General features: G+C 55.3%; 1 protein-coding gene across 5 annotated transcripts in view; it reads right to left on the bottom strand.

Annotated features, from left to right (window-relative positions):
• The window catches only part of CABIN1 (calcineurin binding protein 1), a 150681-nt gene that overhangs the window by 41424 nt on the left and 96598 nt on the right, over positions 1-12659 (bottom strand). For all 5 annotated transcript variants that reach the window (XM_044243808.1, XM_044243812.1, XM_044243807.1 and 2 more), the window contains exon 29: positions 4616-4729. In XM_044243808.1, coding sequence (XP_044099743.1) covers positions 4616-4729 — 114 coding nt within the window. The remainder of the gene's footprint in view (positions 1-4615; positions 4730-12659) is intronic.

The following is a 12659-nucleotide window of genomic DNA, read 5'->3' as shown; positions in this document are numbered from 1 at the left end:
CTGGTGGAGCAGGGCTGCAGGACTTCAACCAACCCCCAACAACTCTGGCTCGGTTTTGGCAGACCAGACCATTCCATCCGGTGGGAGAGGCTGAGGTAATGGGGCCCTCAGCTGGGGCTCCAGCCTGCTCTGGAGCATGAGCCATGGCCCAGGAGCTCCAACCTGCTTGGCAGACGGCCCGCAAGCAGGGATTTTCCACAGCAGAGGAAGGGGGTGGGCTGGGAACTATTCCCTCACAGTCAAGTTATGGAACAGTGGGACTGGAGATGTGCCAAGTTCATTCCTCTCTCTCTCACATGCTCATCCAATCACACTGCTGCACCCTGCTACACGCTGCATTTACGCAGCTGTGGGTCCCCAGCCAGCTGTGCAGCAGGCCTGCTAAACCCCCCATGCAGGAGCTCCCACGAGGAGAGCTGCCGTCAAAGGCCCAGGTCACACTCACTGGCCCTTCAGCACCCAGCCCTTTGTCTGGCTCTTCACCCAGCACCGCCTCAGCCATGGTCCAGCCTTGACGAGCTCCCCCAAGGGGACCTCTGTCTCTTGGCCCTTTCCTGGCTGAGGAACACCCGTGCTGCAGTGGGAAGCCTGCCTCCAACTCACCCAAACTCCTTAAGAGTCCACCAACTCTCCCACATGCCCTGTGGCATCGTACAGAGGCCCTACATGGAGGGACCCGCGTGTGGGGCTCAGCAGCAAGCTGTCAAGCACCCTGGGGCAGGGGCGCCACAGCAGCCAGCACTGGCTAGACCACGAGGACATGCTGGGAGACTGGCTGTTAAGGGAGAAAGCATGAATGTAATCGGTCCACAAACACTGAGCACCTCTCTGGGCTAGACCAGAAGAGCTAGGGACTCGAGGAACACGGCCCCGAGACAGGCACAGGCAGGCCCGTGGCAGCCTCCATATGAGCACGAAGCCAGGCCCCATATCTGTGCCCACTCAAGGAGACTGTGACCCCTGCACGGCACAGAACTGGGTGGCAGCTTCAGAAGTGAGATGGCCTGTGCTCCTTTCAGGGAAACTTCAAACTTCTCTCAGACTCAATGTCAGGGGAAAATAAAACAAAAGACCCAGGTTGCTGAAAAGCACGTGTGTGTGTGCACACACCACTTTTCACAGCCGCAAAAGAACCTGTTTGATTTTGTACACACACACCTGAGACAAGAGAACAGCCCAACCACGAACAGAAGCACCTCTGAGAAGGCCACGGCACCTGGGCTCTGCTGTGTGTCTGGACTGTTGGCAGTGACAGTGGGGCCCTAGGAAACTCCCACAATTTTCAGAAATTAGCCCTAATAAATAACAGGGGGGTCCCCAAGCCCGGGTCTTTGAGGATGGTGAGGGGGGCTGTCCAGATAACCTCTTGGGTGGCACAGGTGGCCTAGGACAGTGGGGGTTTTGAGGGATGGCCAATCAAGGTGCCTAGCGCCCCCGGCTCTCACTCTCCCTGCACCTCCTCACAAGGGCCAGCAGCCCCATGCCTTTGCCCCTATGCCAGGCCAAAGCAGTAACCCCAAAGCACAAGAGAAAGGAGAAGAGCCAGCCTGCTCCTCCCCACCTACAGCCCCAGTTGTCAGAGCCACAGCCCCATCACAAAAGAGTCAGCTGAGGGGGCTCTAAATGCTCCTCTGGAAACTTGGCAGGAAACCATTTGCTCACACTTGGTCAAATCTGCCAGACAAGTTCGTGTACCGAAAGCATGCAGAGTCAGCACTCTCTGGGTGTGGAGAAAGTGTCCACCCTAAGGTCCTCCTGCAGCAGAGGCACGGACAGGTGGGGTGGGCTCAGCAAGGGCGATCCTGTCACCAAGCAGCTGGGAGCCCCTGTCCCTTGGTACTTCACAAGTGGGGATGCAAGTGTCTGGCCTCTGTCCAGAGGGTAACATTTTGGGCTAGAGAAGCACGAGGAGCCCCAACCCACCTCCAAAGAGAAGAGTCGAGAGAGCGGGTGGCTAAGACTTGGGCAGGAGAGAGCATGAGGGTGGTGACATAGCAGGTTACTGGGAAGCATGGAGAAATGAATAGCTGACATGGCAGAGGTAAGACTACCCACATCAACCAGGCCAGGCCGGGTGGCCAATGTCTGCAGGGGCTTCTGGTGACGGGGAGGTGTTGCCCAGGTGCCAGGCTCACCCAGGGCTCTGCCTGCCTTCTCTCCCACGGGCACAGCCCAACTGCCCTTCCGCAGAACTCATTTTCCAGAAGGCTCCATAAACCAAGGAGCTGCTATGGGGAGTGAGCCCAGTGGGGAAAGAGCCTGGAGCACCCGTCCGCCAGCTCAGATGTGCCCTGGGTTTACAGGCATCTGAGGTGCTGGTCTCCTAAACTCTGTCATTAGGAAGTGTAAGCATGCCAACCCACAAGGAAGCCCCGGAGGCTGGCTCTCTCCTTCTGGCATTACTGTATAGTCTCTGAGGGCAAATACCAACAATGGGACAGGGAAGAGGGAGGGAAGCTGTTTTCTTGGAACACCTACCATGTGCCAGGTCCTCATTTAGGGTCATTACCCCATCATTACTCTTCAAGGCAGATAGTTAACGGTAGCTCATTTGATAAAGGAGCTCAGGAAAACTAGCTAGCTGCCTGGCTCTAGCTTCAATTTAGCAACTGCAGGGGATAAAAAGGCTTGCACAGCACTGACAAAGAGCCCATTTCATTAATAGATGGAGTTCTTATAAATCAAAAAGAAAAAGATCAACAATCTAGTAAGAAAATTAACATGAGTAGAAATGGCACAGAAGAAATTAAAACTGCTAATGTGATATCCTGGGCAATCCTACTAATAATAAATGAAACATAATAGCATTTCTCACCTACCAAAGAGTAAACATGTAGCAGTTAAATAATACAGAGTATAGAAGAGGTCTGAAAGAAATGAATCTATGTTTGGGAAGGATCTTTGGAGGGTACTGTCTTCTAAAACTTGAAAGGCACCACAAACCCACTGACCACAGAATTGTTTCTAGAAATTTATTCCATGAGTGGATTTCCACATAGCAAAGATGTATGTACAAAACACGGAAATAACAAGACCGGGAACCACCTACATGCCTATCAATAGGTAGGGTATGGGGAGGTAAATTGTGGTACAGCCATATGTTGGGAATGCTATGCAACTATTAAAAAGACAGAACTGGGGATGCCTGGGTGGCTCAGTTGGTTGGACGACTGCCTTCGGCTCAGGTCATGATCCCGGAGTCCCGAGATTGAGTCCCGCATGGGGCTCCCAGCTCCACGGGGAGTCTGCTTCTCTCTCTGCCCTTCTCCTCACTCATGCTCTCTCTCCCTGTCTCTCTCTCAAATAAATAAATAAAATCTTTAAAAAAAAAAAAAAGACAGAACTGGTTCTTAAACACTCTTTAAGATATGTTTTTAAGTGAAAAAAACAAAAAGCAAAAAACAAAGGTCAAAAGCACGTGGACTTTGTCCTTTGTGTACATGTCTGTGCCCTGGATTACAAATAGGCAGACACCCTCTGGAAGGACACACAACAGGGTGAAGAATGGTGGCTGCAGCCTGGGCATCTGGGTAGAAGGGAACTCCTCTTCCTCTGCAAGCCCTTGGTACTGTGTAGATTGGTTACAGATTACATCTACTGCTTGTCTATAAAATACTCAGAGAGAGCGAGAGAGACTGAGCTGGCAAATGCAGAGCTCCTAGGCTCCACAGCCCCTGCCTAGCCATTAGAAGGTCGGAGCCTGAGAGAGAAGAGCCATGGACTCAGACACCTCACCGCCTGGCTGGCTCTCAGTAGGGAAGCCCCCACTACCATGTGCCTCAAGAACCAGCGTTTGACACACCTCCTCCAGACCCAAGACCTGCTCTCCTTAGCTCCTGTCCAGGCCAACCCCACCCTTCAGTTTTCTCACGTGTAACAGGGTATCAGGGAATACAGAGAAGACACCAAAGCTCAGTGGGACTGGGTAACTTGCCAAAGCCACCCAGCTGGGAGCTGGCTGTGCTGGGAGGAGAGGATGAGGACTTGCTGGTGGAGCAGAGTAAGGGGCCAGCTGTGCAGGACAGAGCAAGTGAGGGAGGGATGGGCCTGGGTGGGGTGGCCAGGAAGGGTAGATGTGGGCTTAATGGGGCCCCAGGGATGGAAAGCAGATGGGCCTTGGTGACAGGGCAAGGAGTGGGTCTTTACCCTACCCAGAATATCAAGGCTGGAAGGGTGCTGAAAGCCCAGCTCTGGCCAAACTTCGTTTTTAAGCAGTAGAGCTGGCTTCGGTCAGAATTTCCCAAGTGCCCAAGACCACACAGGGGCACAAAGAGCTGCTCCAGGAGGAGACCCTGGGCCTGGAGCCCCTTCATCGCTGCCTGCTGTGGCCCCAGAATATCTGAGACTCCAGAGAACACACTGAACCCATCCACACCTCTCCCTGCAGATGGGCAAACCAGCGCCAAGAGGGGGCAGTGACTTGCCAGAAGTCGCTCGGCAGGCACGGCCCCACTCCTGAGTCTGGCACACTCTCGACTGCGCCACCCTGCCCGCCCTCCAAGGATGCCGCAAAGCCGTGGTCTTGGGAGCGCCCGCCCAGGGGGGCCATTTGCACGCCTCCGGCGCAAGGCAGTGCAGCAAGCAGCTTCGGAAATCAAGAAGGCAAAGTACTCACGTTGAAGAAATTGGTCTTGTTCCTCTCGCAGAAGAGCCCCTGTGCCGGCATGTGCTGCAGTTGTTGCCACGGGATACCGCTGCCTAGCAACACGTCGCGGGCCCACTGGAGGTTCTGGGGAAACAAGAAGTAGGTTGGAAGTGAGTGTGTGGGCAGCTCGCGGCGCCCACGGGGAAGGGAGGCAGTCCCCTCCTTCCTGGCTGCGTTGGCAGGGCGGCGATGAGCAGCGGCTCCTGCAGACACCGATCCCACAGCTCCAGGGAGCTCTGGCTGCGGGCTTTGATCATCTGGCTGTGGGGTACATTTCCGGCACTGGTTTCCTGCCTAGCACAGCTGACTTAGGAGAGTGTGGCCTTATATTGCCCAAGAAGGGTGCAGATAGGGACCCCTCACCTGGACTGGCCTTGAAAAGCTACTACATGGACTCAGTGCCCTGCCTTCTCTCAGGGGGACCCCTGCTGGCCCAAAGGGGCAACCCTGACTTGTCAGGGTGTCAGCAGTACTCATCACAGCTAGCAATACAGCCACCTTAGGCTTGGAAGAGCTGGTCCCTGTAGGATGCCAGAGGCCTAAGTGCTTGGGAGGGGACGGAAGTTCTACCCATAGTGCTCAGAGCAGTTCTCTCTGGGCAGTAGTGCCCCTGGACTCCAGGCCCAGGGGCCTGGTAAGGTGGGAATAAGAGCCTGCTAGCCCAGGTGGGACTCCAGGAAACTGTGAAATGCTGGGTGTGGGCCTGGCTGCTTTGGCCTTCTCTGGGGCCTTCTCACTGACTCAGAGGGCAGGCCCTCCCCACAGGCTGCCTGGCCTGCCCCCTTCCCCTCTCAGGTCTTTCCCACGTTAGGACCATCTCATCCCAGTACCTGGGACACAGCTGTCTTATAAGGGAGAAGCCAGGAGGGAGCAGGAGCTGGGACCCGGACCTGGACTGCCCAGCATCAGACCCTCCTATTTTCCACAGCACCAATCCACCCCAGCCAAGCAGTACTCCTCCCCCACCCCCATCCAGGTCCCTTCCTTGGCTCTCTCACCCCTGGTGTCAGGTCCTTATCACCTCGAGTCCCAATTGCTTAATGCCTTCTCAGGTCTCAGCCTGCAAGCCGCCTCACCTGCTCCCACTGGGCTCAGTATTGGTCAGGCTGAACTTATGAAATAGTCCCCCCAGTCCCAACTTCTGGCAGAACTGCAAAGCCCAGCTCCCTGGCTTGCTGGGTGGGGGCCCCAGCTGGCCTGCATCCGAGCCTCTGCTCCTGCCTCTGCAGAGGGACATGCCCCAGGGCCTGTGTTAGGGCTGAGGGCTGCTCTGCACCCAGGACCAGGCCAGACCAAGCAGCTGCGATGGGGCGGGATACAGAACTGAGGATCCCTCTGGGATGGAGACAGGTGAAGTTTCAAGCATGCATCTCCTGGATGACACACTCACAGCAGACGAAGCTAGCTCTTCTGTGGAAGCCTGAGGGAGATCACCTCCTGGGGAAAGCCTGGATGATTAAGCCTGGCAGTGACTCCAAGGCCATGTCCTACGGGGACATGGCCTGGCTCTGAGACTGGCTGAAGGCTGAGGCCCCGTCAAGTCAAGGCTGCACTTGCCCAGCAGGGCTGCAGCCCAGTCTGATCTGAGCAGGTTCAATGTGGAGCTGGGGACTAGAGGGCCATGGGCAGCCCAACACACAGGACAGCAGGGCCAACCCCTGCTGGACTCGAGAGGGCACATGCTGTCCACAGCCCTCTGCACAGTGGACCCCTCTAATCCTGCACTTAGGAAGCTTGCTTTTTTGCTCAGAGCCCTCCTTGAGCCCAGACACCTGCTCAGACACATCTGGCATGCTAAGATCAGGAGCAGACTGAGACTCTGCCTCTCTCACAGACTCTGATCAGAACAGCAAGGCAAGCCCAGAGTAGGAATCACACCAAGGGCCGCATGGAGGCTGCTCTCGCTAAGGCTCAGTGGCTGTCAGGGAGGGGCAGCCACAGCTACAGTCTCCTGAGACATGACTTTGCCATGACTCTCAGGACTTTCTAGGGCTTCAGGGGCTGATGCCACAGTCATTCATGGTGAATGACGAGGCTTCCTGAAGGCCAAGGCACCTCTTCTCTGCCCCCATATGGGGGAGGCAGAAACAGGCAGAGGAGAGGGGTTACCTAGGCAGCAACAGTCCCTGACCCTCAGCACAGGCCCTTGACCAGGAACACAGGGGCCTCTCTGCCCTATACATAGGAAGAAGAGCGAACTATTCAGTCCCAGCCTTTAGCTTATGAGTTCCAATGAGCCAGGGGGATCAACTTGCAGTTCACATTCCAATGTCCAGAGCAGGGCCCAGCACAGCAGTATGGCTCAGAGGTCCCGCCTCCCAGACCAGTTCATTAGGAAGCCTCCTGAGGCTGGTTACAAGCCTGGCCTGATACTTCTGCCAGGAGAAGGAGGGCCAGCCATGGACAAATGGAGTGTGGCGCAGGGAAACGGTGGGTCAGGTGTGATTCATTTCAAAGAATAAGATCCAACTCAGATTAGTTCAAGCTTCTCAGGGTTCCTCAGGGCTCTGGGACATAGAACCCAAAGAGAAGATAAAGCTTCAGACCTCCAGCAGGGAGGGCAACTGCCTAGGAAGCCCAAAACACAACCTCTTACAACCTCTATCAGTACTCAGCCACGATCCCTTCGTCTCAGTGCCACTTGGTTCAAAGTCTCTCCCAAGTGAGATGTGAGAGGCTGCCGGTCTAATCAGCCATGAAGGGGACCCTCACAGAAAGGGACATGAGACAGAAGACCCCAATACCTGCACTTCAAACATGACAGGTGAGTCCACCTGACCATGATCATGGAGACTAGGCACAAAGGGGACTCACTTATGGTTCAGTCTAAGTAAGTCAGTGAGGCTCCTCAGGGAGATGACACCTGAGCTACAGTTTGCACCCAGCTGTTAACAGAGCTGGAGTCATGACATGAAAGACCCTTCTGCGGTTCCTTTGGGATTTAAGGGAAGTGCCCAGTTAGCAGCAGTTTGAGAAGTGTGGGGAAATAAGACTTGAAGAAGCATCTCTGTGGTGGCTGTGATTTTCATAAGAACATCAAGAAAATAAAATACAACAAAGACTTCCATGTGGCTTGGAGGATGCATGAGAGAGATGGCACCAGGGCCAGGGTGGAGAGAGTGGGGGACCCTGCTTCCCTGAGCCAGGCATCTCATTCCAGACCCCAAGGCTGCAGGACAGGAACACACATCCCTGGAGGGCTTGTTTCTGCCAGAAGCTGCTCTGCAGCTTCTCCCATAACACCTGCATTGAGACAGCCCTCTCAACTGAACAGTCAGGCAGAAGGTGGAGGACCAGGGAGGGAGGAGGCTGGAGGAGAGGTCCCAGCACTCCTAGAGACCTGAAAACCAGCCACTTGACAACTGAGTACAGAAAGCAGAGGCTTGCCAAACCCGATCAAGACTGTCAATTAGCCTCCTGCAGACTTGGCCCCTGCACACCAGCAGAGAACAAGGCTCCTCAGCTGTCTCCCAGGCCCGCCAGAGAGAGCCGATCGATGGCTAAGGCACAAAGCGTCCAGATGGCTCACGGGAGACCTCAGCTAATTTCTCTGAGGGCCCGGATGGGAGCTGACAGAGACAAGGAAATCTGCCCAGAGAACTGACAAGCGCCAGGCTGGGGGCAGGGGGCAGGGGGAGCTGCCCCACCGAGGCACACCTATACTGCAGAGTCTGCCCTGCAGCTGCACGCTGCGGGGTGGTGAGAGGCATGATGCCACCTGGGTTGGGCCCAGCACATGACTCCTCATCCTCAGTATCGCCGGTTTACCAACAAGGAAACTGAGGCTCAGGGAGTCCAAGAATTGGTCCGAGCTCCCCAAGCCAGGAAGCAGCGAGCCAGGCTTGCATTCTGGTCCAGACCTGAGGGACTCCAAGGTTGGGCTCTTACCCTGCACTCCCACCCCAGGGTGGGCAAGTCATTTTACTAATCTACCTGGGGTCATGTTATGTGCAGCTCCAAGGTAGCCCCATCTCAGGCCTTGAACAACCTGCCACCATGCCACTGGCCTGGAGCCTCAGCTTACCGTCACCCCCTGGAAATGGGAGAAACACCATGGAGCCACTTGCCAGATAACCGCACCAATCTTCCTGGGATCTGTAGGCCCCCTGAAGGTTAGTGCACAGACCCTCCTCTGACAGAAGGCAAAACACACTGAAGGCCCAAACAGGGCAGATGAAGGGCAGAGTCCTGATGAGAGATGGGGAAAAAAATCCCCAGAAGCACATGGCACCTCAATGTCCTGTACTGTCTGGCACCTGGATACCCCTATCTTGCCATAAGGCCAAGACTCTCCTGACTCATCTGCTTGAAGGCCTCAGTTCCTTGAGAGTGAGAGCCAGCTCCATAACTCGTTTACCCAGACACATGCAGGTTCCCTTCCTCCCCTTCCCTTCTCCCATCATGCATGGCCCTGCAGCCATACCTGCCTCTGTCCCCACCTTGGTCCCTACAGGTCTCTCTGCCTAGTGTCATCTCACCCCACTCCCACCTGCCCCAAATACAGTCTCCACAGCCCCATGGCCACCTTAAATAGCCTCCTCTGCTGACCCTCCAATGGCTTTGTTGTCTGCACCCTCTTGTGTGTCAGCCCCATGAGGGCAGGGACACCATCTGACTTCTTCACCGATGGCTCCTCAGGGGCTAGGCCTAGATGGGGTCCACAGAAGGAATGTGACAGATATTTGGGAAGAGTGAAAGGAATGCGCAGGGTGTGAGCTTATGGGTCAGTTGGAGGAGCTGAGGCAGGAGAGTACCAATTGTGCGTGGTGGGGTGGGCAGCCTAGCAGGAACACTGGGGCAGAGCCAGCACCCTGGGCTCCTTTACCCAAGGAAGCTGTTGGGAAGCTCACATGCTGGGCGAACTAGAACATGAAGTCCATCTTTCAAGATACCCTTCTCTGTTCTTTCTCCAAAACAGTAATTCAGAAGCCCTAGATTGGCCTGATAGTTCTTCACAAGGGCCCACAGTGCCACACTCTGAAGCACTATTGAAGGAACAGATGAACAAATGCCTGGCAGCCTGGGGGTCATATAACTAACCTCTTGGGGCCTCAGTTGCCCACACGGAGGATGAGACTGGCAGTGACCATCAGGCCTCTCTTAGGGTCAGCTGAAGAATGCTAGAGGTAGCAGATGGAAAGCAACTGTCCACAAATGCACCAAGTTCCTCACCTGCACCTTGGGGAGAACACCCCAGCCCATGCAACCCACTCCCCCTGCCAAGCCGGGCCTTCCTGTATTTTCTCCAAGGACCTGGCCTTGCCCCTGGATTAGGCAAAGTGTGCCACTGCTTCCCCTCTGCCCTCCCCTCTGCTTCCCCTCTGCCCTCCCCACACAGACCTGAAAAGCCAGGCCTGAAGTACACCAGGGCTGCTGAGCAGGTTTGGCCAGCAGGAGGCACCAGTGGGAGAGTGGAGCAGGGCAGAGACCAGAGCAGAGCCATCTATCCCAAATTCCCTGTGGTGCTGAGAGTTGGCCACCAAGGACGAACAGCTCTGACAGGAAGCCTGCTGCAGAGGCGCCCGGGGCTGGCCCAGGGCTCTGCACTACCTCTTCCCTGTGGGTTCCTGACGTCCACCCAGGCCCCTGTAAATCACTCCTTCATTAAGGCTCTTCGGATTAGCAGGTGGATAGAGCCGTCTGAGGCATGACTGGCAAACCCTCTCACTCTCTACACAGCAGCCCGAGTATCTTACACACATGGCCTTGGCTTAATCTCAGAATGATACCCCACAGGTCCTTCCTGCCTCCCCAGGCCCTCAAGACCTCTGACCACATCTCCCCCCACACCCCAAACCCCAGCCAGTCACATAGGCTTCTAGCTGATTCTAGTCCTGCCAGGCCCATTCCCATCTCAAGGCACACATGTGGGCTATGCTATCCACCCAGAAGCCTCTCTTGGTATCACCTTGCCTAGTTCCCTCACCTGCTTCAGGCCTTTGCTTAGAGAGGCCTTCCCAGACCTCCCTGCCTAAAGAGCCACACTCCCCCACTGCACCCCCTTACCAGCGTCATCTTTCTCCCAGATGCATCACTAACCACCATTAGGTGTGTTTCTACTCTCCATTCCCTCTGTGCGCACTCAAGGGGAGGGGCTTCGCTGTGCATGCACTGTATCCCTGCTCTTAGGCAAGGGCCTCACATGTGACAATGCAGGAGACAGCTGTTGAATGAATGAACCTGCAGATGCACATAGGACAGTACTAAAATACAGGGGTTTGGCCTTGTCATGGTCTATGGGATGACGAGGTGGTAGTGATTTCTTCCAAACTGAGTATGATTTATAATGGGTGCTGCCAGCAGAGTACTCAACCCATTCAGACTGCTGGGATCCATATCTCTCCTCCTCCTGAGAGAGAAGAAGGAAGACAGTGGGCCCCTATGGGGGCCATTTGTCCCTCTTCCCCAAAGGCACAGCAAAATCTTCAAACCATGTTGCAGAAAGACTTTGAAATGCATAATAGAGATTCTGAAATTGAGACAAATCTCAAATTTCCTTTTGCAAATCCCATTAAAAAAAAACCAAACAAACCAAAAAAAACCTGGCTAGCTGGGATGAGCAGCATCCCAGGGATTCTGCATGGGGAGCCTGGGGCCTGGAATCATTTTGTGCATACAGAAAGGAAGAAGGGACTGAAGGAATGGTGGGGCATACCCTGCTCTGTGGCTGGCATGCCCTCATCGTGCCCGGTCCTGCCGTCTGACCTGGAACGTGCGGCTTACCACCTGCTCCTGGGACACTCACTGTGTGTATGCAGCAGGGTCTCCTGGGGTGGCTGTTTCACAGCCTGGAAGGTCAATCCCTTCACAGCCATCCAGTCGGACCATGCATGGCCCTCCTCACAGGCTTTCATTTAATCTGACTCTGCAGGGTCTGGACATGAACTGGTGGCATAGGCAGGTGGGAAACTACCCACAATGGATGGGTGAGGGGCAGGTGCTCACAGCCCGGCTGGCCAGTCTCTTGCCCAAGCTCACACCAGAGCATAGGCTGACTCTGAAGTCAAAGTTCAGCGGCTTCTCCAGAGATCACAGGCAGCAGCAGCACAGTCAAGATTCTCCTGGCAGGAGGCAGCTTCTCACCAAACAAGTCCTACACGGACACTGGGGCTGGGCTCACCCTACACAGGTTCTGGGCCACAGGAAGTTGGTCTGATGGGGCTGGAACGGCCAGGCCGCTATCCCACCGGCTGCCACGTTGACAGGGCCTTGCCATCTACCATTGGGAGGAGGCACTGCAACGGGCCTCAGCCAGGACACTGAGAAAGCTTCCTCTGAGAGGACAGTTGGACAAGGACAAAGGCCCACCAGAGCTGGTCTAGAGCACTGCTCAGAGCCAGTGGCTGCTGCTCCCATCAGAGAGGTGTGCACGTGGGGCTTGTGAGTCAGGCTGTGCGCTCATCATTGGTATGAATGTCTCCCAGCTGGGAAAGCACTATGAACTCACTTTTCCTCACAATAAAACTTAAAGCCTACAGCAGAGATGCTGTTATCCCCACCTGACAACTTAGGAATCTTGTCACAGACTGGAACTAGAAGCCAGCTGTCTAACTGACTGAGCCTGAGTGAGGTTCCGGGAGCTGTTGTTTGGAGGGGTGGCTCAGGTTCCAGCAGGCATACCGGGAAGGGAACAAGTGCTGGGAGGGGGACACACTCTAATCACAGGGTCTGGGGAAGGGCCAGGCCTATGATCAGGGCAGGCTGAATAGCTCCTTGCCCATCTCATGCCCCTGAGGCTCCTGAGCAATTCTCACCCAGGTGCCACCTCTCGGTGACAATGTGGATGCTAACTGTCAGAGAGCCGCTCCAGCTCAGAGGGGAAAATCCATATGGCACAAGGTAGGCTTCATCCCGTAGCAGAGCGAGCAAGGCTCACGCCCACCCTGGAGGGTGGGAGGAAAACCTTTTGGTCACGTGTAGGTTGACTGCAAGCCAAGCCTTGAGTTGGGCGCTGGGGACAGATGAGCAGAGCCCCAACCTGGGACCCAGAGGTCAGCTGTGTGCCGAGCCCCAG

The sequence above is a fragment of the Neovison vison genome, chromosome 3 (genome assembly GCF_020171115.1).
Source record: "Neovison vison isolate M4711 chromosome 3, ASM_NN_V1, whole genome shotgun sequence".
Taxonomy (NCBI): domain Eukaryota; kingdom Metazoa; phylum Chordata; class Mammalia; order Carnivora; family Mustelidae; genus Neogale; species Neogale vison.
This window is presented reverse-complemented; position numbering and strand designations above follow the sequence as displayed.